Below are 23,001 nucleotides of genomic sequence, written 5' to 3' on the forward strand. Positions count from 1 at the left end.
CCCTCTATTATTCCTGAGCTACCACTCTATTTCTCTGCTGCCCTTTCAAGTAAAACTAATTTATCTCTTCATTCTTCCCCTGCACTCTCTCAAATCCAATCAGTTTGTCTGCATCACCCTCATCAAATGTGTTCTTGTGAAAGTCACCCATGATTTCACATTGTAAAATCCAATAATAAATTTGCAGTTCTAATCATTCTTGATGGATCAGAAACCTCTGACACAGTTTAATACATTGTCTTCTTGATACACTTTTATTACTTGGCTACTGTGATGCAGTCTTTTGTTCTTCCCGTATTTAACTTACTGCTTTTTCTCCATCTTCTTTGTTCTTCCTCATTTCTCTGATCTCTAAACACTGGCATGATCCAGGCTCAGCCCCCAGACCTCTGCTCTGTCTACAGTCACTACATTAGTGTTTTTCAAATTTTTTCACTGCAACCACGGCAAACACACACACACAACAATAAAAAAATATTTTATATGGTGACCCAAAGCGTACATAGGTACCCATGTGTGTTTATTTATTATTATTATTGTTGTTATTAAATTTTAAGTAGCTCCACACCCAACATGGGGCTTGAACTCACAACCCAGAGATTAAGAGTCACCCGCTTTCCCAACTGAGCCAGCCAGGCACCCCTATATGTGTGTATATTCATATAACTGAACTTCCCATTACGTTATTATGTTAAAATCCTGGACCTAAACCAATAAATTGATTTTACAACTTAAAGATGAGTTACAACTCAGTTTGAAAAACACTGCCCTGCAGGCCACCATATTTTCATGTCTAGTCTTATCCTATTTCCCGAACTCTATATATATCCAACCACTTCCTCAATATTTATTTTTAAACATTTATGAAGTGTTTGCATTTAATGGGTCTGGATCCTTATGTTGAAGGTCTACCTCTCCTCTCCAAAAACTACTCGTTTGCAGTCTTTTCTGACACTAATAGCAACCCATTCTTCCATTTGCTTATGTCAAATAACCTAGAGTAATATCTTCCCCTGAAGGGCAAGCCCTTGCCCTTTTTCCTTTTTATTTCTTCCTCCTGTATCCAGTTACATCTGCTGAGAAGGTAAATCTGTGCCAGGATTTCACAATATTTCACCAAATGGGTCCCCTGACCGTGGGGGTGGCAGGACTGAATCAAATCATCTTCTAACTCAGCAGAGCTGGAAGCTGGGCAAGCGGTCTTCACACTCCTACCAATTCTTCCTGGCCACCTCTTTGAAACATTCATTGGAGTAACTGACTTTTTCTCTCTCGCATTCCACTTTCTCAAAAGGTACTCAACCAGGTACCTTCATGATTTACTCTCTCACTTCCTTCAGGGTTCTTCTTTTACCACTTTAAGAGGTCTTCTGTGATAACCTTATACAAGTAACAGCATGGAATTTCCTAACAGTTCTATTACCCAGGTTTGTTTTCTTTTCACAGTACTTAACACCATCTATACAGGGTCTATCTGCACAACCTAGAATATAAAGTGTATGGGAGCAAACACTTCACCTCTTTTTACCTCTGCTATACCCTAACTAATACTTAGAATACTGTCTGGCAATGAAACGTAAATAAATGTCTATTTTCAGTAGTAAGCACACAAATCACAGGTTGAATCTAATATGATCTATATTGGGAATCAGTACTCCTAACTGGGCTTCTTCTATACACCCTGTGCTTTTGAAACAAGGGTTCTCAATTTTTTTCCAACATCCTATCTGAGAGTATAGGGTAGAGCTTAATCCTATCAGTACTGGTAGCTAATGTCAACAATCTACATTATTCTAAGGATCAAGCTGGGCCACCAAACATTGTCTCTTGGACCACAGTACCTTGGATGTCTTTGGAACAGTTTTCAATGACCTACACACTTTGGTGCTCTGCTATCTGCTTAGATGACTGATGCCTTACAAAACATATTTATGGGGCACCTGGGTGGCTCAGATGGTTAAGCATCTGCCTTCAGCTCAGGTCATGATCTCTAGGTCCTGGGATTGAGCCCCCCATTGGGCTCCTGGCTCAGCGGAGGGTCTGCTTCTCCCTCTCCCTTTCCTCCTGCTCATCCTTTCTCTCCCTCTGTCTCGAATAAATAAAATCTTTAAAAAAAAACATATTTATAACATCACCATTATCATAGTAATGACTACTTTAAAAATTTCATTTATGAGTCTTTATCATCTGCTAGGTGGTTTATGTTAGATTAGTTCACTGAATCCTTATAAAAATCACTTATTCCTATTTTTTCCCTCTTTTCACACAGAGAAAATTGACTCAGAAGTTAAGTAACTTTCCTAAGATCATAAATCTAGTAAGCCAGAAGAACACAAATTTAAAGCATGGTATATCCTATACCAAACCGCATGCTCTTAATTGCTATGATGCCCAGCTATCACATTTCACTTGAGAAATTTTTGTAGGAGCTAAGTGCAAGAGAAAATCTGCATTTCTCTAAAGAACCAGATAATGAGAGCTATATAAGCAATGGTGCCTCACTTTTTACTTTGTTCTCTAGGAACCAAACATTCAATATAAATACAGAAGTGATTAAGTTCTACGGCTCGTATATTTCCTTGGGTCTTAACTTCCTCTTCTAATTTATGTTTAACCTAATTCCTTACGTATATCCTGTATACCTTATCAATTCTCCTCCTTTAAAGTGCACATATCCACTGGGATTGTTATACTGGAACAGTTGAAATATTATAAAAAAGCAGAGAAAATCAGAATTCAACTGTTCCAATATAAGAACCCAATCAGGTATACGCATTTTTTAAAGATTATTTATCTATTTGAGAGAGAGAAAGAGAAAGAGAGTGTTTAAAAAAATATCTCTAGGCATAGCAGCTAAGAGTATCTATAGTTAACATCACAGTGACTTCTCTGGGAAGAGATAGACAAAGAGAATATATAAAAGACTAACCACCTTCTATCTCATTTCCTACCATATTCCCCACCTTTAAGGGAGGCCAAACTCCATTACAAGGTACTACTCACAAGGTAACAAATTTATAAAGACTTGTTATGGCATTCTGAAAAGTTTTTCTTTTTTTTTTTTTAAAGATTTAATTTGTTTGAGAGAGTGCGAGAAAGAGAGAGAGCGCACAAGTGCGCACAAGCATGGGAGGGGCAGAGGGAGAGAGAGAAGCAGACTCCCCACTGAGCAGGGAACCCAATGTGGGACTTCTCCGCAGGACCCTGGGATCATGACCTAAGCTGAAGGCAGACGCTTAACCGACTGAGCCACCCAGGCACCCCTGAAAAGTTTCCAATTACTATTCCATATCAAGAAAAATATGTTTTTCGTAAAGAAAAGTTCACAGAACATTCCACTTAAAGGCAACTGAGGTTGATACCAGTAACTGACAATTTAAAGATAAGCTATGTAATAAAACTTTTAAAAATGAAAGTGCAGGGGCACCTGGGTGGCTCAGTCAGTGGAGCATTTGACTCTTGATCTTGGGGTCAGGAGTTCAAGCCCCATGTTGGATACAGAAACTACTAAAATAGTTAAAAAAAAAAAAAAGTGCACTATCAATAAAATCTATGTTTTTTGAAGGCTTGAAGGGAATATAAACCGTAATAACCTAACAAACTAGAAACTTACCTTAGCTACTTCTTCTTCTAATCGTTCTTGGTATTGTTTTTCCAGCAACTTAACCATATTTGTTTCCTGGTTCACTCCAAAGTCACCAGAAAACTAAATTAAAAAGCAAAATATAACATACTTGTTTATACTAATTATACACCACTTATTTTTAAACTTCTACCCTCAAATATCCTCAAAAGATCAATGTTTCTTAGAAAACTTCTGAGAAGTTTTAACAAGTTTTGGTTCTGCTCTTAATTAAAAACAATAATTCTGGTGAATAATTCTAGTGTATAATTCTACTAAATAATGTACTTTACTACACTGAACTTAATGATGCTAAGTGAGAAATATAATTACATATTTTAATTACTAATATAGTTCTATGGTGTGATAAAGACACTTCTTAAATATAATTAAGTATCTAATTTTAAGAATGTTAACAGTGGCTATCTTTGCTTATGAAATTATAAGCAGATTTTATCTTCCTCTTAATATTTATTAATACTATCCAATTTTCTACAAATATAAATTACCTTTATAACTAGAAAAAACCATAAAGTTTTAAAAAATGTAAACATATTCTCAGCATCAAAGCATTTCATTGTTTACCAATTATCTGAATATTCCATATAGGATGAGTGTAGAAGAATCAAGATACGTAGCCAACATCTCTCCTCTGTATCCAAAACAAGAGAAAGCAATGATCTTTGTTTTCTATAGGAGTTAAGAAATTAAAAATCTACTGAATTAAGATCAGGGTTTTGCAGTTGTAAGTTTCAGAAAAGTGCCCATGAACTGGGAGTATATACAATGTTGAGGACAGGCAGAATGTGGCTTAGCCAGCTGGCCCATACTGTAAAAGATGAGGGGCTTTTATATATCAGATGGCCTGTGCTGAAGGAGGCCTTGTCTATTGTCCCAGCCATAGCATCTTGAATTTTGAGGATTCCTAAATACTATTCTAGAGTTGGTCTGGCTCAACTTCCTATGGTGGCAAGAAAAGTTGTTGGCAAGGGCACTGAAACTAATTTGTTACACAGCTAATGTTATACAAAACAAGACACATTTTAAAATTAGAACATACTTAGGGGGAAAAAAACCCTCTCAATTTTAACTGTGTTAGTCCTATGCTATGAAAATACATTAAATTTCTTTATATATTCTTCTGGGTCTTTTATATAAGGTATTATCCTCTTATTATGCTTACCTCTCAGCAGCTATTAATTGAATACTATAGACATAAAAATGACAGTAAGAAAAATAAAATCAGTGCACACAACAGTTTAAAGATATAATACCTCTATTGTACCATCAATGTTCTGGTTTAGACAACTTCCAGGATATATTGTTTTCCGGACATCAGATTCAGTAATTACCATTGAATCAATGGAGAAACTAAACATAAATAAAAGAGAGTGAAGGAATTAGAGTTGTGAGTTTTACTGTTAGTCCAAATTTACAGCATGCATAAAATGTGTATTAGGGCAGGGGTAACAAAGATGACAGATCAAGAGTTACAGGTATTGTGACTTAAATCGTATTTTTGACTAATTTTTCCATTTAAAACTAAACTACCACAATTGAATGAGAGAATATTTCAACAGATCACCATTGAATTTTATGCCATTTTATAAAGTGTATTACAAATATATGATGTAGAGCTATTTACAGGTACAGACATTTTTAAAAAGTTATCTATGGTATTACTGAGTAGAAGTCTGTAAAATCTCATTTTTATTAAAAAATTATTTATACACAGACACAGAAAAAACTCTGGATGAATATATGTCAAAAGTAACAATGATTACCTCTAGCGGAACTGGGGAGCAGAGGCAAGAAAAGGAAGATTCTTAATTTATACACTTCCAGATTTTGTTTTTAATCTATTCATTTGTCTTTTGGTATTCATGTCTTTATTCTGTATTGTTTGACAAGCATTATTTTTTGAAAAAAAATTTTCTTAGAATGCTTAACTTGGGTCATAAAAACAAGGTAAGATTAATATTTAGCAACCATGGGAAAAAGAATAAAGGGGCAAATTATAATTTTTTCTGGCTAATACAATTTCTCACTTCTATTTTCATGTGCACCCATGCTGCCTTTATTCCGCCCCCTTTTGCCCAGCTCCTCCTTTCTCTCTTCTATCCTCTTCTTTCATTCTGTCCCAAATTGGCCAGATGCAAGTTATCATCAACCCATTTAATAACTTGCATAATTAACCCCCTACTGACAGACATTTGGTTGTTTCCAAATGTTCACTATTACAAATAATGCTACAATATAAATCCTCATAAATATATCTTGCACACATTTGTGGATTTTCTCTATGATGATAAATCTTATAAATAACTGTTAGGCTTAATATTTAAAATTTTAACATAATGCCATATTCCAAAAAGTTACATTAATTTTACTCCCATGTATGTTTCTTCTCCTGTGAACTGCCTATTTGTGTTCTAGGTTCATGTTAAAATGATTGTAAAAACTTATCTCCCTTTTGTTTCTTCTCTGCCCTTTCCTGGTTCTTCTGTCTCACAATTTTGTCTGTTTCCTCATTGCTTCTTGCATACACTCTTCTGATCCTTGGTTCCATGTTTTGATTCTTTTTTTCATAGCTTAGAAAGCCTTCCTAATTATTTATCCAGCTGTTAAGACCCAAACTCTAATAAAAAATGGTACTTAGTCCACAATGACTCCATTCTATAGCTTTACAGAATTTGGAACTGTTTATCCCAAATTCAAAAAATAATCTGGCTAAAACCAAACTCACTGCTACCCTCTTATAATTAAGGTCCTACTCCCCACTGGCCTTACTTCTCTATTTATATTAACATACCATTATTCTCCATATTCTCTAGCTCAAACAACACAGGGTCATCTTTGTTTTTCCCCTTCACTTTGTTCTCAACACTCCTTCTATCCCAATATCTGATATTCATCCCTTCATTTCCATTTCCCCTGGAACCACTCCAATAGGCAATTACTACAAAAATGTGCAGTTAAAGATGCCACACAGACATGGGTTTAAATTCCAGCACTTCGGTTCTATCACAATGTTATATTCCTTAACCTACTACTTCTTAAAAATTATTTTGTAGTAAGTACTATTTCAATGATTAGAAGTCCCTTGAGGGAAAAGGCCACTTTATATAGATCTAAAGCTTCCTCCATGACATCTAGCCAAGGCTTATTTCTGTCACTACTTCATTTATTCCTCACAATCTTGATAGTACTTTTATTGTTCCTAATATTACTTAGATATGTTAAAATAATCTGCCCAAGATCATATAGCCAGTAAAAGGTTAAATCAGGTGTCAAATGCAGATCTGACTCTTAAGCCAATAGTCATTCCAAGAGGCTCTAAGAGACCTTTAAAAGGCTTTTAGTATACCAGCTCCAAATATATGTTAAATGAATGACTCAATTATTTTTTAAACTAGCTCAAATCTATCTTAGAAGAACAGAAAACTCTTTATTCACATATTCTTTATTCAAAAAGTATCATAATTGTATCCAAAAATGTGATGACGTTTACAAGAAATAACTTTGACTCATCACTATTAGTAGGAGTGAACATGGGTCAGTAAACCTCTTTTTCGGGGGGGGTAGAAAACTAATGGTCTTAGTGGAAAGGTACTGTCAACACACTTCCACTGACATTACAGAAACTCTGAGAGAGGGTGGTAAGCTGACAAAAGCTCAAATGCAATAATTGCCAAATAAGTCTCCATTTCCAGAAAACTCCCTTTTCTTCATGCTTTAGAGAGAAAGCACCACTAATTAAAGGAAGGCTACTTGAAACATTGTAGCTGATTATTAGAGACTTCCTGCTATCTACTTATTTTCTTTCATATCAGAAAACCCAAAGTAGTAGTTTCTAAATGTCAATCCATAAACTATCTGCAACAGAATTATCTTGTTACAAATACAAATGTCCAGGGTCCATCCCAAAGCTACTGAGTCTGACTCTCCAAATGTATAATCCAGTAATCTAATTTTAAGTATTCAGAAACCTCTGGTGTTTCTGATGCATGGCCAAGTTTAAGAGCCACTAATCTCAAATAAGATGAAAGCTTTATAAGTCTGTGCCAAGGCTGGGTGAATAATTCCAAGGCCTACATACAGACTCCGAATAAAAGAAGGAGAAACAAACTAATTCCAAAGAAGTGTGGACATTTAGTATTTTGTCTCAAAGGAAAAAAATCTTTTTTTGGCTTGAGGTTCCATTAATAAGTGCCTATGAAGATATCAATCCTAGAACAGCAGAGCCAGCCAAAGTTAGATTAAATCTCTGAACATTTTATAGAGGTAGTTTAAATATTAAAGCATACTTCCTAAGTTATGAGCTGTTCTCTCATTCATTTAACAAATATTTATTGAGCACCTACCATGCAGAAGGAATTATTACAAGGTGTGGGATACATCAATGACTCAGATGGACAAAAATCCCCACTATTACCAAGCTTTAAGTCTTTCATAAAAGGCAGACAATAAAGCAAACAAAACAAAGTCCCCTACAAATATATATAGACTTGTTTTTTTTTATTTTATACATATACAGCTTTACATATGTAAAACAGACACTATTAAGTAATACAGAAAAAAAATGAAGCAGGAAATTAGTGTACAGAGTTCTAAAGAACAATTTTAATTTAAATTTGGTGATCAGTATAGGCCTCATGAGAGCATGATATCTGCATAAAGACCCAAAGCATGCTGGGCATGTAAATATCTGGAGAAAGAGCATTCTAGGTAGAAGAAACGATAATGAAAAGTCTCTGAAGCAGGAGGATTCTGATGGTCTGAAGATCTCAAGGAGAATGTGTGGTGTGAGAATAGTGACAGGCAAGTCAGTAGGAGATAAAGTCCAAGTGATAACAAGGAACCATCATGGACTGAGTAAGGCATTGTTAGGACAGAAGAGCACTGGACTAACATGATCAGTCTTAAATTTTAAAAGCAAATTTAAAAATTTTAAAAGCAAAGTTGTGGAAATGAGTTGAGAACAGACTTTAGGAAAGAGTTAGGGTAGAAACAGGGAGATCAGTTGTTGTAGTAACCCAGGTGAGAGATGATGGGCAGGGGGCTAGTGAGAAGTGGTCCAGTTTAGATGTATTTTGGAGGCAGAGATAACAGGATTTCTTGATAGACTGGAAGTGAAGTAGGAGAGAAAGAAGAGTCACCTCAGATGGAGATGGCTGCAGAAGGAGCAAATTTCCAGGGAAAGATCCAGAGTTCTATTTTGGACACAGTGAATCTGAGTATTAGACAACTAGGTGGAGAAAGTCCAGCCATGACTGGAATGATCATATCTTATATTTCTTGGGTATGCCCCACATCAAGTAGTAAAGACCAGGCATGTGATAAGTAACAAATACATGCACACTCTCTGATTTAATCCAACAGATTAACAACAACCAGAATCTTTATAAAATAAAGGTGTAAGTAAAATCTCTATAATAGAATGTCTTTGGTTTATAACAGCATTTACTTCAGACATTTCAAAGAATTATCTTCTGTTCTTATTTCTTGATAATGCGGCATGCTGTCTCTTTCAAGCAACTTTGCTTAAGTTACATTTTCTACTGAAAAACAATCATGCTATGATTGTTACTAAGCTATAAATACTGCTGAATGAAACTGTAAATGGATGGGTACCTTGGCTGAACTGTGGATACAGTGACAGCTTGAAGCCTTTCCTGCAAACAGTGGATCTCTGCCCCATAGTTTTCTTCAGTTTCTTTCAATTGTTGCTGCAAAGAGGATATGAGGTTTTCTAATTCTTGAACTTGTCCTTCAAGTTGTTTAATTTTTTCAGAATCTTGCAGAGATAACTTGCTTTCATGACAGACATCTAAGTTATAGGAAGAGAAGAAAATACACATTTCAAGGCAAATTTCTTACTGAGGGGCGCCTGGGTGGCTCAGTCGTTAAGTGTCTGCCTTCAGCTCGGGTCGTGATCCCAGGGTCCTGGGATTGAGCCCTGCATCAGGCTCCCTGCTCTGTGGGGAGCCTGCTTCTCCCTCTCCCACTCCCCCTGCTTGTGTTCCCTCTCTCACTGTCTCTTTCTGTCAAATAAATAAATAAAATCTAAAAAAAAAAAACAAACCCCAAAAAACAAACAAAAAAAAACCCCATAAATTTCTTCCTGAAATAGCACAATCACTTTTTTTGTGTGTGCAGAGATTATTCATTCTTCTTTGAAAAAATAATGCTTTTTTAGTAGTAATAAGTTTCAATTTAGACTCATTTTGACTGATGAAAACAAAAAAAATGAACAGTGCAATTCAAGATCATTTCTTCTATCTTCACGTCTGTAGTGCCCCTAAATGTACGAATAGCATGTCTTTAAACGGAAAACAATTGTGACTCACAGAACAAGTGAAAAGGAGTCAGAGAGAGGAGCAGTCCAAACCTTCCACTTTGAGAATGGGCAAACTGAGATGAAAGGGATTATAGTGAAATGCCCAAGACCACTAGGTTGTTTCAAATTTTAAAGTAAAAAATCAAATGACCAAATATTTGATATAAAAACACTACACCGTGGTAGATAATCAAAATTTACCAATGTCTCGCAAATTGGTCATCTGAGAGGCTGATAAAAACTCTGTTTCCTCTTTTGGTAGGTTTCCTTCTGCAAACTCAAGTTTCACATTATCTGTCTGCTGTCCCTGAATCTATTAAAAATAACAGAAAAGGAGTGACATAAATATATGATCCAGCATTTTGAAAACTGTATTAAAGCAGCTTTACACTGTAAATGTTTTCATTCAAAATCACTCAGAATTCTAACACACTGATACAAATATTTTCCCTTCCAACTTATTTTTTGCTTTCTTCTGACAGTGATTCACATTCCCTTCACAGCACTGCAATTATATTAGTAAGTATATTGTTCAGTCATACCCAGAAAGTTCATTTTAATAGAAAAACAGAAACTGCACAGAATTTTGGTATAAAGCTCATATAATATTTATAATGTGACTTGGGCTTTGGAATTTCAACTCATACCCAGTAAATTTTATGTTTATCAATACTTGATAAAGTATTCCACCTGAGTGGCGCCTGAGTGGCTCAGTTGTTAAGCGTCTGCCTTCGGCTCAGGTCATGATCCCAGGGTCCTGGGATCGAGCCCCCGCATCGGGCTCCCTGCTGGGCTGGGAGCCTGCTTCTCCCTCTCCCACTCCCCCTGCTTGTGTTCCCTCTCTAGCTGTCTCTTTCTCTCTCTGTCAAACAATAAATAAAATATTTAAAAAAAAATCAAGCTTCCTTTAAAAAACAAAAAATTGATAATATAACTTTATGAATCTCTGGCTATAACCTATGTACCTCCAGGAAACTGACAACTGGTATGCTGTTCTTTATACAAAAGTAAGGAAAATAATGAAAACAGATAAATCTCAAGTTGTTTCCTTACTATTAAAATTAGGCAGCAATTTGCCAGATGCGTATGTGTATTAATTTAGTTATTCATCAGATACTTAATAATCATCTACTACACGACTAGCACTGTGACAAGGGAAACTAAGACAAAAATCAGTTAAAAAAAAATACGGTTTATCTGCCCTCACAGAATTTATCAACTAGTGGGGGAAATAAAATTAAACAATTAGAGGGGCACCTGGGTGGCTCAGTCGGTTAAGTGTCAGACTCTTACTTTCAGCTCAGGTCATGATCTCAGGATCATGAGATCCAGCACCACGTCAGGCTACGCACTGGATGTGGAGCCTGTTTGGGACTCTCTCTCCCCCTCTGCACCCCTCACCCCCTGCATCATCCTTCTCTCCGTCTCTTAAAAAAAACAAGAAGCACTAAACTATAATTTACTTTAAGGGCAATAACAGAAAGACTGATGTGTGTAATTACAGAGTAAGTCCAACTTGACTTGGGCCTCAATCGTTTTGGGCAATGATTAGGAAAAGCTGTAAGGAAGAAAGAGTAAGCATTTGTGAAAGAACAGCCATCCTATAACTACTGAAAACAATGATCTTGTTGAGAGGGGTTTAATTTGGATAAGGATGGGGGAAGATCACTAGAAATAAGAAAGATCTAGACTACAAAGCACTTTAAAAAGCAAGAGGAGAGTCTGGACTTGCTATACCAGATGAACAAAAGATACCACAAAAAGCAGGTGAGCAACAGGATAAAAGCTATTTCTGATGAAGGCTATTTCAGTTGGTTATTACTTTTATCAAGTCCTCTACCTCATGCCTAACTGCCTGAGTACATTTCAACAGAGGACCTTGCCTCTTACTTCCCAAAGAAAATAAAGCCCATCAGGTAAATTCTTCACTTTCCAGCCTAACCTTTCTATTCCTTCACTTAATTCATTCAGCAAACATTTATTAAGCCTTTACCATGTGCATAACCAAGCACCATGCTAAGAAGAGGAAATAAAAATAAAGAGAAGACTCTCTCATTCTGAAAGGCTTAAAAGCTAGGAAAAGAGTAAATAAATAATTATAATAACAAGAAAAGTAATAAATGCAAATTTGTATAAGGAGCTATGGGAATAGGGAAAAAAGATGGGGGTCATGGAATATTTAAAATAACAAAAAAATATAAGTGTAATAAGCAAAGGCTTGTACAGATGCTAAGAAAATGGAGGAAGAAATGCCGAAGTCTAGAAAGATAGGTAAAGAGGACACAAAGGAAGTAACATTTGAACCAACTAGATCAAGTAGGAACACACCAAGCAGACTGGAGGTAGATGCACAGTGTTCAGCAGAAAAAACAACATGCAATAGGGGTGTGAAAGATCAGGGTGCATTTGGGACACTCTAAGTATTTCAGTAGGGCTAAAATGAGGAGGAGGCTTGGAAGATGAAGCTAACAGGTTAGGCAGTGATGTATGGTAGTGCCGAGTGTGATCCCAACCAACCTCTGGGATACCTCTGTGGTTGTAGCTACCTTACTGGGTTAAAAGGTGAAATTCACTTTTTCACTTTTTTTTTTCTGGGGAGAGCTAAAGAAGTTAGTGCGGGTGTTTGTGTTCCAGATTAAGCTTCCCACATTCTGGCACTGGGGAAGGGAGGTGTGTGTCTCATCAAAGCAAAATGTTCCCCACTCACCGTCCTAAAAGGAAAGAGGCAAAATGGCAAATCACTCACTCACTCACAAATCCGTCACTGTGGATTACTTACTATAAGCCCTCCTACACTATTTAATAGCTTCAACTGTGTACTGACATAGGAAAAGCAACATTTTTAAAAGAAAGAAAACAAGGAAGTAAGAAAACAGAAAGGAAATCTGACAAGAATTCACTGCTGTTAATGAACTTGAATTTAAGTAAAAACTTGGGGGGGAAAAAAAGGAAATCCCCGCTGACTTTTGCCAAAGAAAGCATAGTGAAGTGTAAGTCAAGAGCTTGCTTACAATGGGTAGAAGAGAGAGAAGAGATGGGAAGTTCCGGCTGCAGTTTATTCTTTTTTTGAAAGAAGGTGACAATGAAGGAGAAAGAGACCACAAAGGAAGATACAGGATTGAAGACTGGTTATGTTCTAAATAGGAGAGATGTGAGGAATGTGTTAGGGGAAAGGACAGAAACAAGAGAAAAAACAGAGACAAAGGAGCTGAAATCACAGGAGAGAGGGAAGGGACAGGTTATCAATCTTAGAGGAGGTAGAAGGGGATACTAACAAAAGCACAGGAAATAAAATAACCTTGGTTATGAAAAGGAGTAACATCTTCTCAGACACAAGGAAAATAAATTAGGGTATTCACAGATTTAAAGAAATACGTAAGGTCTAGAGGCAGCAGGTTGAGATAATTTATAACTGATAGCTCTGATACTTGCAGAGAAATAAGAGATAAGGCCAACTGCAAAGACAAAAAGGGGAGTAAAAGTGGAATATATGACTTGAGGAGAAGTTGTGAAGTTGGGAAATACTGAAGGGACTATGAGAGGATAAATGACCAGAATTGTCAAGTGATCCACAGGGTCCAGCTAATGTCAGACCATGATTACGTGGTGTCACTAAACCACATCCGCATCTAATTTTCTTAGCAGCCCTCAGTAACCCAAGTATGAGTAGAGAAAAAGGTTCCCTGGAAACAGGATGAGGGCAGCAGAAAAACAAAAAATCCAAACTGCTAAGATTACTGATGATTCTGAATAGGGTTCAACATTTTGGCTATGAAGGGAAATAGAAAAGTAATTATTGTAGGGAAATGTAGAGTTAAAGAAGGATTCTTTAACCCTCCCTCCTACAAAGTCATCTGTAAGATACTGGGGTAGGTTCATAAGTTTTAGAAAAGGCAAGATAAAGTTTGCTTACTTGCACAGGAAGAGAAAGAGAAAAGGAACGAGGGAAAGGGGGAAGGAAAAATAGGGGAAGACAGAAGGTAAGAAAGAGGGAGGGGAAGAGAAAGAAAAAGACAGGAATTTCAGCTACAGCATCCCTCATCACTGATAGAACTTTCACTCCCTATGAGTTAAATCTTTTAAATCCACCCAATTTAATATAATGACATCAAAAGTATCGCAAATAAATAGACATAGAGATCCTTCTGGATTTTTTTTCTACAACATGAAGATTACAACATTTATCTTTGCCAATATATGCTGTTTATCTTCCTGATATAGTTAATAAATTATACTATGCCATCTATACTCTCTGAGTTTTATATGCACACATTTCTAAAACAACTACTTGAAAGAAATTTGACATATTTAACACATTAGCTATGTTCTAAACAACTACACTAATTCCATTTTTCTCTAAAACAGACCCACTACTTTAAAACTGTTAAATGTAAAATTAAATACAACTGTTTCACCAAGTTTACAATCTGACATTTTATGTTTATTTTATCAGGATTTCCAAAACTCTCTAAAGGGGTAAATAAATATTCAACTTGCAGAAATTCCTTTAGCTCACTGATACTATAAATACGTCACTTTCCCCCATCTTTATCATGTTCACTTATTTTAGAATTCCTGGTGAAGCTTACAAAACAGCACATAATACAATAAAAATAAATGAAAACATAATACATTTTCCATTTCACAGACCTTACTTAATCGTGTTTGAAGTACCAAGAGTTTGTTGTATTCTTCTGTTACTTTGTTGAGAAGAGTTTGCATATTTTCTTGCAAGTCTAGATGATAAACAATTATAATAATTTCATTTCATAGTAAAAGTCTGCTTCTTTCAATAAGTATTATTTATCTATTCATAACTTTAGAAAATTGCCTGCTAAAAGTAAATTTCATATATTTAGTTACCAAAAAGTTCAATCTCATTAATGTAAAAGACCTGCTACAAAGATAACTTGATGATTTCATATTAAAATATGTTAATATCTTTTGGTATTCATTAATTTGTATACATTTTGTTCATTATTCATATAAATGGACAGGGGTAGAAAACATTTTACCTCTAAAAAAATTGAGATCATAATTTGTAAAAATAAACTAATATAGGATTCTTATTAAGAAAGATAACGTAGGTCTTCTTATTCTTTAAAAAAAAATCACTGACATAAATGTATTTAATAAATACAATAACTTTCAAAGTTTTGGATCTATGGTGTAAAATTAAGGAAAGAATTATGAACAACGAAAAACATGGGAGTAGAGGAATAAAGCATAAAGAGACAAGGAAACTTGCAGACATCTTTGGTTCTCTTTATATCACAATTACTGCATTACAAAAATAAAAATCTGTATTAAATATAAGATTGCATGAATCCAAAAAGATATTAAGTGATTGAATCATGATTTAAAGTAAAAGTTTATCATTAAATGACTTAAGAAGATAATGTGGTCAGATTTTATTACCTTGAACTTCATATCTATAATCTTGCAATTCTAGTTCTTGATTTTCAGAAGTGTGAACACCAGAACTCTCTCTCTCTTCTACATTTACTTCACATTTTAAAGCAGGAGTATAATGTTCACCAAGGACATTGCAAAAAGTCTATTAACAACAAAATCAGGTATTTTACAGAATTAAAATGTTGATGTCTGCCTTTGAAAATCATTAAACATTATTTTCCTAAATGCAAAAGACAGTCAAAATGGCAGAGAAAAATCAGTAAGAAAACACTCTTCCATGCACCCTATCAGTCTGCAAAAGAAACAGTCAAGTCTAAATCTTCCTCTCTTTATATAGGACATGACATTCTTCTTACAGCAGGAAAATACTGACAATCTTAATTGCACAAAACTATTTTTTCTGCTTCTAATAATGAATATAGCTTGTACTTGAATCTACCATTTTCTAGCTTGGATCCTAGATTGACGTTATCTCTGTAATGTTAACTACCCTTGAAAAAACACCAGAAAACAAGGGCAGAAGTTAAAAAATGATGACCCCTATAGGGGTGCCTGGCTGGCTCAGCTGGTAGAGCATGTGACTCTTGATCTTGGGGTCATGAGGTCAAGCCCCATGTTGGGCATAGAGCTTACTTTGGGGAAAAAAAAAAAAAGTGACTAGAAAGTAGTCTATAAATTCTACAGAAATTATAATATATGGAGATGCCTGGGTGGCTCAGTCGGTTAAAAGTCTGATTCTGGATTTTGGCTCAGGTTGTGATCTCAGGGTCATGATATCGAGCTCCGAGTTGGGCTCCACGCTCAGCAGGGAGTCTACATGAGATTCTCTCCCTCTCCCTCTGCCCCTCCCCCTGCTTCACACACTCACTTGCTCTCTCTCAAATAAATAAATAAATCTTTAAAAAAAAATTATATGACGTAGGAGATTACATCCATATACTTTTCTATAACACAAAGGTAAGTATTCTGTGCTTTATACATACAAATTAAAAATATTTGACACATTATCCTGGTTTTTCTCCTGAGCAACAAACAATTCTACCATCATTTAAAAACAATACATGACCCACAATCATTTGAGAAGCCCTCAAAATAAGATTCACCTTTGCCCCACATACAACTGGAAACAACTTCTAGACTTAAAAACCAAATTGATTATTGCTATTTCTTGAGATTTGCTTAAAAGTTAAACCATACTGTCAATGAATAATTGAATTTATTAAATTTTCAGCACAGTTCCTAAGATGAAATTTTATCATGTTAGAGCTCATAGAAACCCCATTTACAGATGAAGAAACAGACTCAAAAAGATGAAGTAACTAGTCATGGCAACATCAAAAATTAGTGACAAAACCAGGTTTCATGAAGAATCCCAGAGGACCCCTCTATAAGAACAAGCTGATTCGTATTTCAACTTGAGATTAGTGATCAGGTAAAGACAGTAACAAAAGGAAAGAACATATAATGTCAGCTTATAAATGAACTACTGTGACTTGGGCCCTCTTTCCATTATTTACTGACTATCAACAATAGATATGAAAGGACAATACCTGAACCCTTTGGCAGAGGTGGAGGTGTAGAATGCTGAGTAGCTGAATGAAGAGAGGCCTTAAGTGTGGTTATTTCTCACTTTTTGAGGTTTTTTGCAAAACATTTTTTGAACAATATTATGGGAAATCAGAATCAGGGGCACCTGGGTGGCTGAGTTGGTTAAGTGTCCAACTGTTGGTTTCAGCTCAGGTCATGACCTCAGGGTCATGATATCGGGCCCTGAGTTGGGCGCCCTGCTCAGTGCAGTCTGCTCAAGATTCTCTCTCTCTCCCCCCCACCCCTGGTCTCTCTCTCACTCTCAAATAAATAAAATCTTAAAAAGAAAAAAAAAAAAGAATCAGTAAGGTAGCTCTACCTGTCCCAACTAATACCACCCTCTTCCCCCTTCAATTTATAAATACAAAAGCCTGGGATAAGCCAAAGCATATATTTTAAATTTTGAACTATTTCAAATATGAAGAAAAAATAACTACCTACCTTAAACAAATAGTAATATTTTGTCATATTATCTCCATGTTTTTTTAAAGAAATTGAACATTACATAGAGATTTGAAGCTCTGTTTTAAGTACTGCCTACCCATTTTCTTCACCTTTCTCCTCACCCAAAGGTAATTACTCTAGCATACATGCTATATACGTTTTTCTTTTGAGATTTATTGATATTAATACAGATATCAAACACTGCTAAATGGAGTTCCACTGCATGGAGGTAACACAATTTATTTATTACCTTTATTCATAGTAATCTGAGTTGTTTCCCATTTTTAACTTAAAGACACTTCAGCAATGAACAGATCTGGTTGTGCACAAATGCTTGGGCTATGGGATGTATATAACTTCAAAAACAGACCTTGCCAATCTGCTTCTCAAGGTAGTACTTTCCCACTAGCAGTATATAAGAGCTTCTATTTCACCCCATCTTCACAAATATAATTATACCTGGCATAATTAGGGTTTTTAGATTTTGGCAATCTGAACTGTGAAATTTTATCTCACTGGTCTTGTGCAACCTCCCCAAATTAGTAATCAGATACACTCAACCACTAAGCGGGCAAGGGCAGGAAACAGACCTGTCTGGGGTTCTATTGGTCCACTCTTTTTTTTTTTATTGTATTTAGGTATTCCTTTTGTCTGTTCTACTGCTAAGATAATTTACTTCAATTTCTTTTGTTTCAAAAGATTATCAGGAAACATTTAAATGTTCATTTTAAACTTAAAAACTCAGGAATATTTTCTAAGTGCAGTTCTGAAGTATAGCATTTCTTGTCTAAAAGTACTTTTTAACCAATATCTTACCTGTGTAAAATAAGAACATTCTTCAGACACTGCCTTGCGTAGTTTTCCAATGAGCATTTGTAAAGGCTTCGCTTCACCACCTAATAGAACAGATACCGCATTAAACATTTAATTCATATACTTAAGTACTATTATCATATTAAACCTATATCAACTGGAAGCTTCCTTTACAATAAGATTAGTTTTAAATTCTTTATTTCTTTCTAAGTTATTTTCCACTGTTCAATGTTAACTGTTTCAGATAATTTGTAAAATTCTGTTTATATCCTACAAACTGGTATAAAGCAGAGACTTACAAATTTTTTTTTTATTACTACCCAACACAAGAAATACATCATACATCATAACCTATTTATACATCCATGGAAAACTGAAACAAGAATTTCACAAATCATTATCTGCCCTTTCTACATGCTATACACTCTGTTGTTTTCTGTTCTCCTATACTCTTTTATTTATTTAAAAAAATGCTGGTCATTACTAACTAACTTCATCAACCATTAGCAGACCAATTAACTTGCAGTTGAAAATCACTGGACAGATTCTATCTGAAGAGGATATCAATAAAAACAACACACACTTAACATCTTATTACATTCAAACCCAAAGAACTCCTTTAGTGAAAAGTATGATATTCTGATTTAAGTCACTCGTTAAATTCTACTCAGTTTAACAGAGCAATTGGACAAACTTATACCAATCTCATTCTCAAAAGCAGATCTGTCACGGGTAAAAGCCTAGAGATGCCTTGAACAGAGGAAGTCTAGTTTATTGAGTGATTAAATAATTATAAAATTTAACTGCAACTAGTCTTCTATTTCAGGTTCCTTATATGTTCCTGCTTGCCACAGTGCCATCTTAGTCTTTTGGCCCACACTGCAGTCTCCCAGGACATCTCATTCTTTTCTCTGGCCTCAAGTGACCTTTTGATTTCTAAATTTTTATCGTGAGCCCAAACCTCCGTCTTGTGTTTTGGACTTCTATTTTTAACTACCTTCTAGACAACTTTTTTAATAAAGTCAATAGGTACTTTTAACTCAATATGTACCAAACTGAATTTATTATTTTTCCCACAGATCTGCTCTGCATCCTCTTTGTGACTACAGTCATTTTCAATCCAATTACCCAAGCTAGAAACTTAGGGATCACCTTCAATTTTTCCCCTTTCCTCCTCATATTAACTACAGACTACAGCCTACCTCTTTTACCTCTTAAACTTAACTGTTACAAATATTATTATTAGCAGAATTATTGCCAAAGTTGCTTAACTGGTCTTCCCATCACTAATCACCTCCCCCACTTTGCCCCATGGTGTTACCTTAAAATTTTACTGTTACTCCCACTACTTAAAATCCTACAGGTCTTATCACCAATAGCATAAAGCCTATACAGGCTTCAGTCAGAGTGTATAAAGCCCTTTCTGATCAAACTCCTGCCAATCTGTCCAGCTTTATCCCCCACTACTTTCTCACATAACTTGAACTCTCAATTGCCCAAAATGGATACAATCTTTCAAACTTCTATGTTCAAGACTCAGGAGCCTTCCCTACCCAACCTCCCTCCCCTTGCTGCGGCCTCACCCCACTCATCCTCCCAGAAAGTATGAAACTTTTCTCCTTTCTTCTTCCATTCTTTCTAGTCATTCTTCTATTACAGAAATTGTCCTATTGCTTTCCCACTTGATTGTAACTTCTGGGGGAAAATGATTCAGTGATTTTAGATTTCTCAAGCACTTAAAAAAATGTGCAATGATTATATGAACAAATGAATCCAGGACTGGGGTATATAGTTCCCTTCCTCTATGGGTTGTAAGACAAGGACAAAATTATGGAATGGTGAGTGGGCTCTAAGTGATACTTATTTGTTTCATAGTACTTACGATTTTTTTTAGAAACCATTTACCCAGGGGTGCCTGGGTGGCTCAGTCAGTTAAGTGTCTACCTTCAGTTCGGGTCATAATCTTGGGGTCCTGGGATCGAGGCCCGCATCAGGCTCTCTCCTCCTCCTTCTCCCTCTGTGCTCTCTCTCAAATAAATAAATAACATCTTAAAAAAAAAAAAAAAGAAACCATTTACCTGTTTCTTGCATTTTTATATTCTGTAGCTCTTGCTGGTGTATTTCCTGAAGTTCCTTTATCTTTTCCTCTTGGGCAGAAATAAGTTCCTCCTTAAGACTACAAAGAGCTTTATCTTTTTCATTTTCCATATATTCACGAACTTGATCCACATGTGTTGAATAAACCAGAGAGAGGCATATACGCTGAGCTTCCATCTGTAGCCTTAAATCATTCTTAAAGTGAATGTATGTACACATTAGAACATTTTTAAATGATTTAAAATTTTAAAATAATTTAACTTCTATTTTTTACATATACTGACTACAAGGGGGAAATACATGAAATTATAGTTTAAAACTTCTTGTAAGATAAGTCCAATTTTTTTCTCACTTCATTCTACTGCACTGATTTACCTATCTTTTCCAAGGAAAGTAGCACAATATTGTTATTACCTCAACGTTATGATAAATTTTGATATATGGTATAGCTTAGTATGGCCTCATCCGTGATTTTTGTTTAAAAATATTTTAAATATAGAGAAATGCAAAGAATAATGTAATAAACACTTATGTACTCATACCCCAATTTAACAAATACAATTATTTTGTCTTTTTTTTTTAAAGCTTTTGCACAGCAAAAGAAACAGTCAACAAAACCAAAAGACAACTGACAGAATGGGAGAAGATATTTGCAAATGACATATCAGATAAAGGGCTAGTATCCAAAATCTATTAAGAACTTATCAAATTCAACACCCAAAGAACAAATAATCCAATCAAGAAATGGGCAGAAGACATGAACAGACATTTCTGCAAAGAAGACATCCAAATGGCCAACAGACACATGAAAAAGTGCTCAACATCACCCGGCATCAGGGAAATCCAAATCGAAACCTCAATGAGATACCACCTCACACCAGTCAGAAGGGCTAAAATTAACAAGTCAGGAAACGACAGATGTTGGCGGGGATGCAGAGAAAGGGGAACCCTCCTACACTGTTGGTGGTAATGCAAGCTGGTGCAGCCACTCTGGAAAACAGTATGGAGGTTCCTCAAAAAGTTGAAAATAGAGTACCATACAGCCCAGCAATTGCACTACTGGGTATTTACCCCAAAGATACAAATGTAGTGATCCGAAGGGGTACGTGCACCCCAATGTTTATAGCAGTAATGTCCACAATAGCCAAACTATGGAAAGAGCCAAGATGTCCATCGACAGATGAATGGATAAAGAAGAGGTGGTATATATATACAATGGAATATTATGTAGCCATCAAAAGGAATGAGATCTTGCCATTTGCAACGACGTGGATGGAACTGGAGGGTATTATGCTGAGCGAAATAAGTCAATCAGAAAAAGACATGTATCATATGATCTCACTGATATGAGGAATTCTTAATCTCAGGAAACAAGCTGAGGGTTGCTGGAGTGGTGGGGGGTAGGATGGATGGGTCGCTAGGTGACAGACATTGGGGAGGGTATGTGCTATGGTGAGCGCTGTGAATTGTGTAAGACTGTTGAATCACAGACCTGTACCTCTGAAACTAATACATTATCTGTTTAAAAAAAAAAATAGTAGGAAGGGAAAAATGAAGGGGGGGAAATTGGAGGGGGAGACGAACCATGAGAGACAATGGACTCTGAGAAACAAACTGAGGGTTCTAGAGGGGAGGGAAGGTGGGGGGATGGTTTAGCCTGGTGATGGGTATTAAAGAGGGCATGTATTGAATGGAGCACTGGGTGTTATATGCAAACAATGAATCATGGAACACTACATCAAAAACTAATGATGTGGGGCCCCTGGGTGGCTCAGTCGTTAAGCGTCTGCCTTCGGCTCAGGTCATGATCCCAGGTTCCTGGCATCGAGCCCCACATTGGGCTCCCTGCTCAGCAGGAGGCCTGCTTCTCCCTCTCCCACTCCCCCTGCTTGTGTTCCCTCTCTCGCTGTGTCTTTCTCTGTCAAATAAATAAATAAAATTTTTAAAAAAACAAAAACAAAAACTAATGATGTAATATATGGTGATTAACATAACATAATAAAATTTAAAAAAATAAAATAAAATTGTACCATTAAAAAAATAAAAAAATATTTTAAATATAGAGAAATGCAAAGAATAATGTAATAAACACTTATGTACTCATACCCCAATTTAACAAATACAATTATTTTATCTTCTTTTTTTCCATTTCTCTCTACATACATGCTTGGTTTAGAAAGAAAATAAAATTTAATCCACTATGTTCCCATTCCTCCTTCCCCAGAGGCAAACATTATCACAAATTTGCAACAAGTCCACTGCATTTCTTATACTATCACTTTTCAGTACCTATAAACAGTACATTATATTTTATGTTTCTAAGAATTTACATAAATGGTGTAAAATGGTATTTATTTTGCAAATTGTTCTCATTCAAAATACTTCTGAGATCTATCCACGTAGATACAGATTATTTTAACTGTGGTATAGTATCTATGAATACATGAAAATTTGTCAACTTCCTTCTTGGAGATCAACTGGATTATTTCTAATTTTTTGATATTTCAGAAATACTGCGCTAAATTCTTACAGATATGTCCCTATTCAAATACACTAGTGTTTTCCTAGTAGAGTGGATCTCAAACTTTAGCTGGCATCAAAATAACCTGGAGTGCTTATTAAAACAGACTGCTGGGCCCTTCCCCCAGAGTTTCTGGTTTAGGGAGTCTGGTGTGGTGCCCCC

General features: G+C 35.7%; 1 protein-coding gene across 8 annotated transcripts in view; it reads right to left on the reverse strand.

The window, feature by feature from the left end:
• Window positions 1-23,001, reverse strand: part of AKAP9 (A-kinase anchoring protein 9) — a 196,304-nt gene that overhangs the window by 80,999 nt on the left and 92,304 nt on the right. For all 8 annotated transcript variants that reach the window (XM_032402194.1, XM_032402189.1, XM_032402190.1 and 5 more), the window contains 8 exons: window positions 20,300-20,513; window positions 18,225-18,304; window positions 15,381-15,519; window positions 14,613-14,698; window positions 10,164-10,275; window positions 9,257-9,452; window positions 4,897-4,993; window positions 3,614-3,706 (listed from right to left, as the gene is read on the reverse strand). In XM_032402194.1, coding sequence (XP_032258085.1) covers window positions 3,614-3,706; window positions 4,897-4,993; window positions 9,257-9,452; window positions 10,164-10,275; window positions 14,613-14,698; window positions 15,381-15,519; window positions 18,225-18,304; window positions 20,300-20,513 — 1,017 coding nt within the window. The remainder of the gene's footprint in view (window positions 1-3,613; window positions 3,707-4,896; window positions 4,994-9,256; window positions 9,453-10,163; window positions 10,276-14,612; window positions 14,699-15,380; window positions 15,520-18,224; window positions 18,305-20,299; window positions 20,514-23,001) is intronic.

This window comes from Phoca vitulina, unplaced genomic scaffold, assembly GCF_004348235.1.
Source record: "Phoca vitulina isolate PV1807 unplaced genomic scaffold, GSC_HSeal_1.0 scaffold4, whole genome shotgun sequence".
Lineage (NCBI taxonomy): Eukaryota > Metazoa > Chordata > Mammalia > Carnivora > Phocidae > Phoca > Phoca vitulina.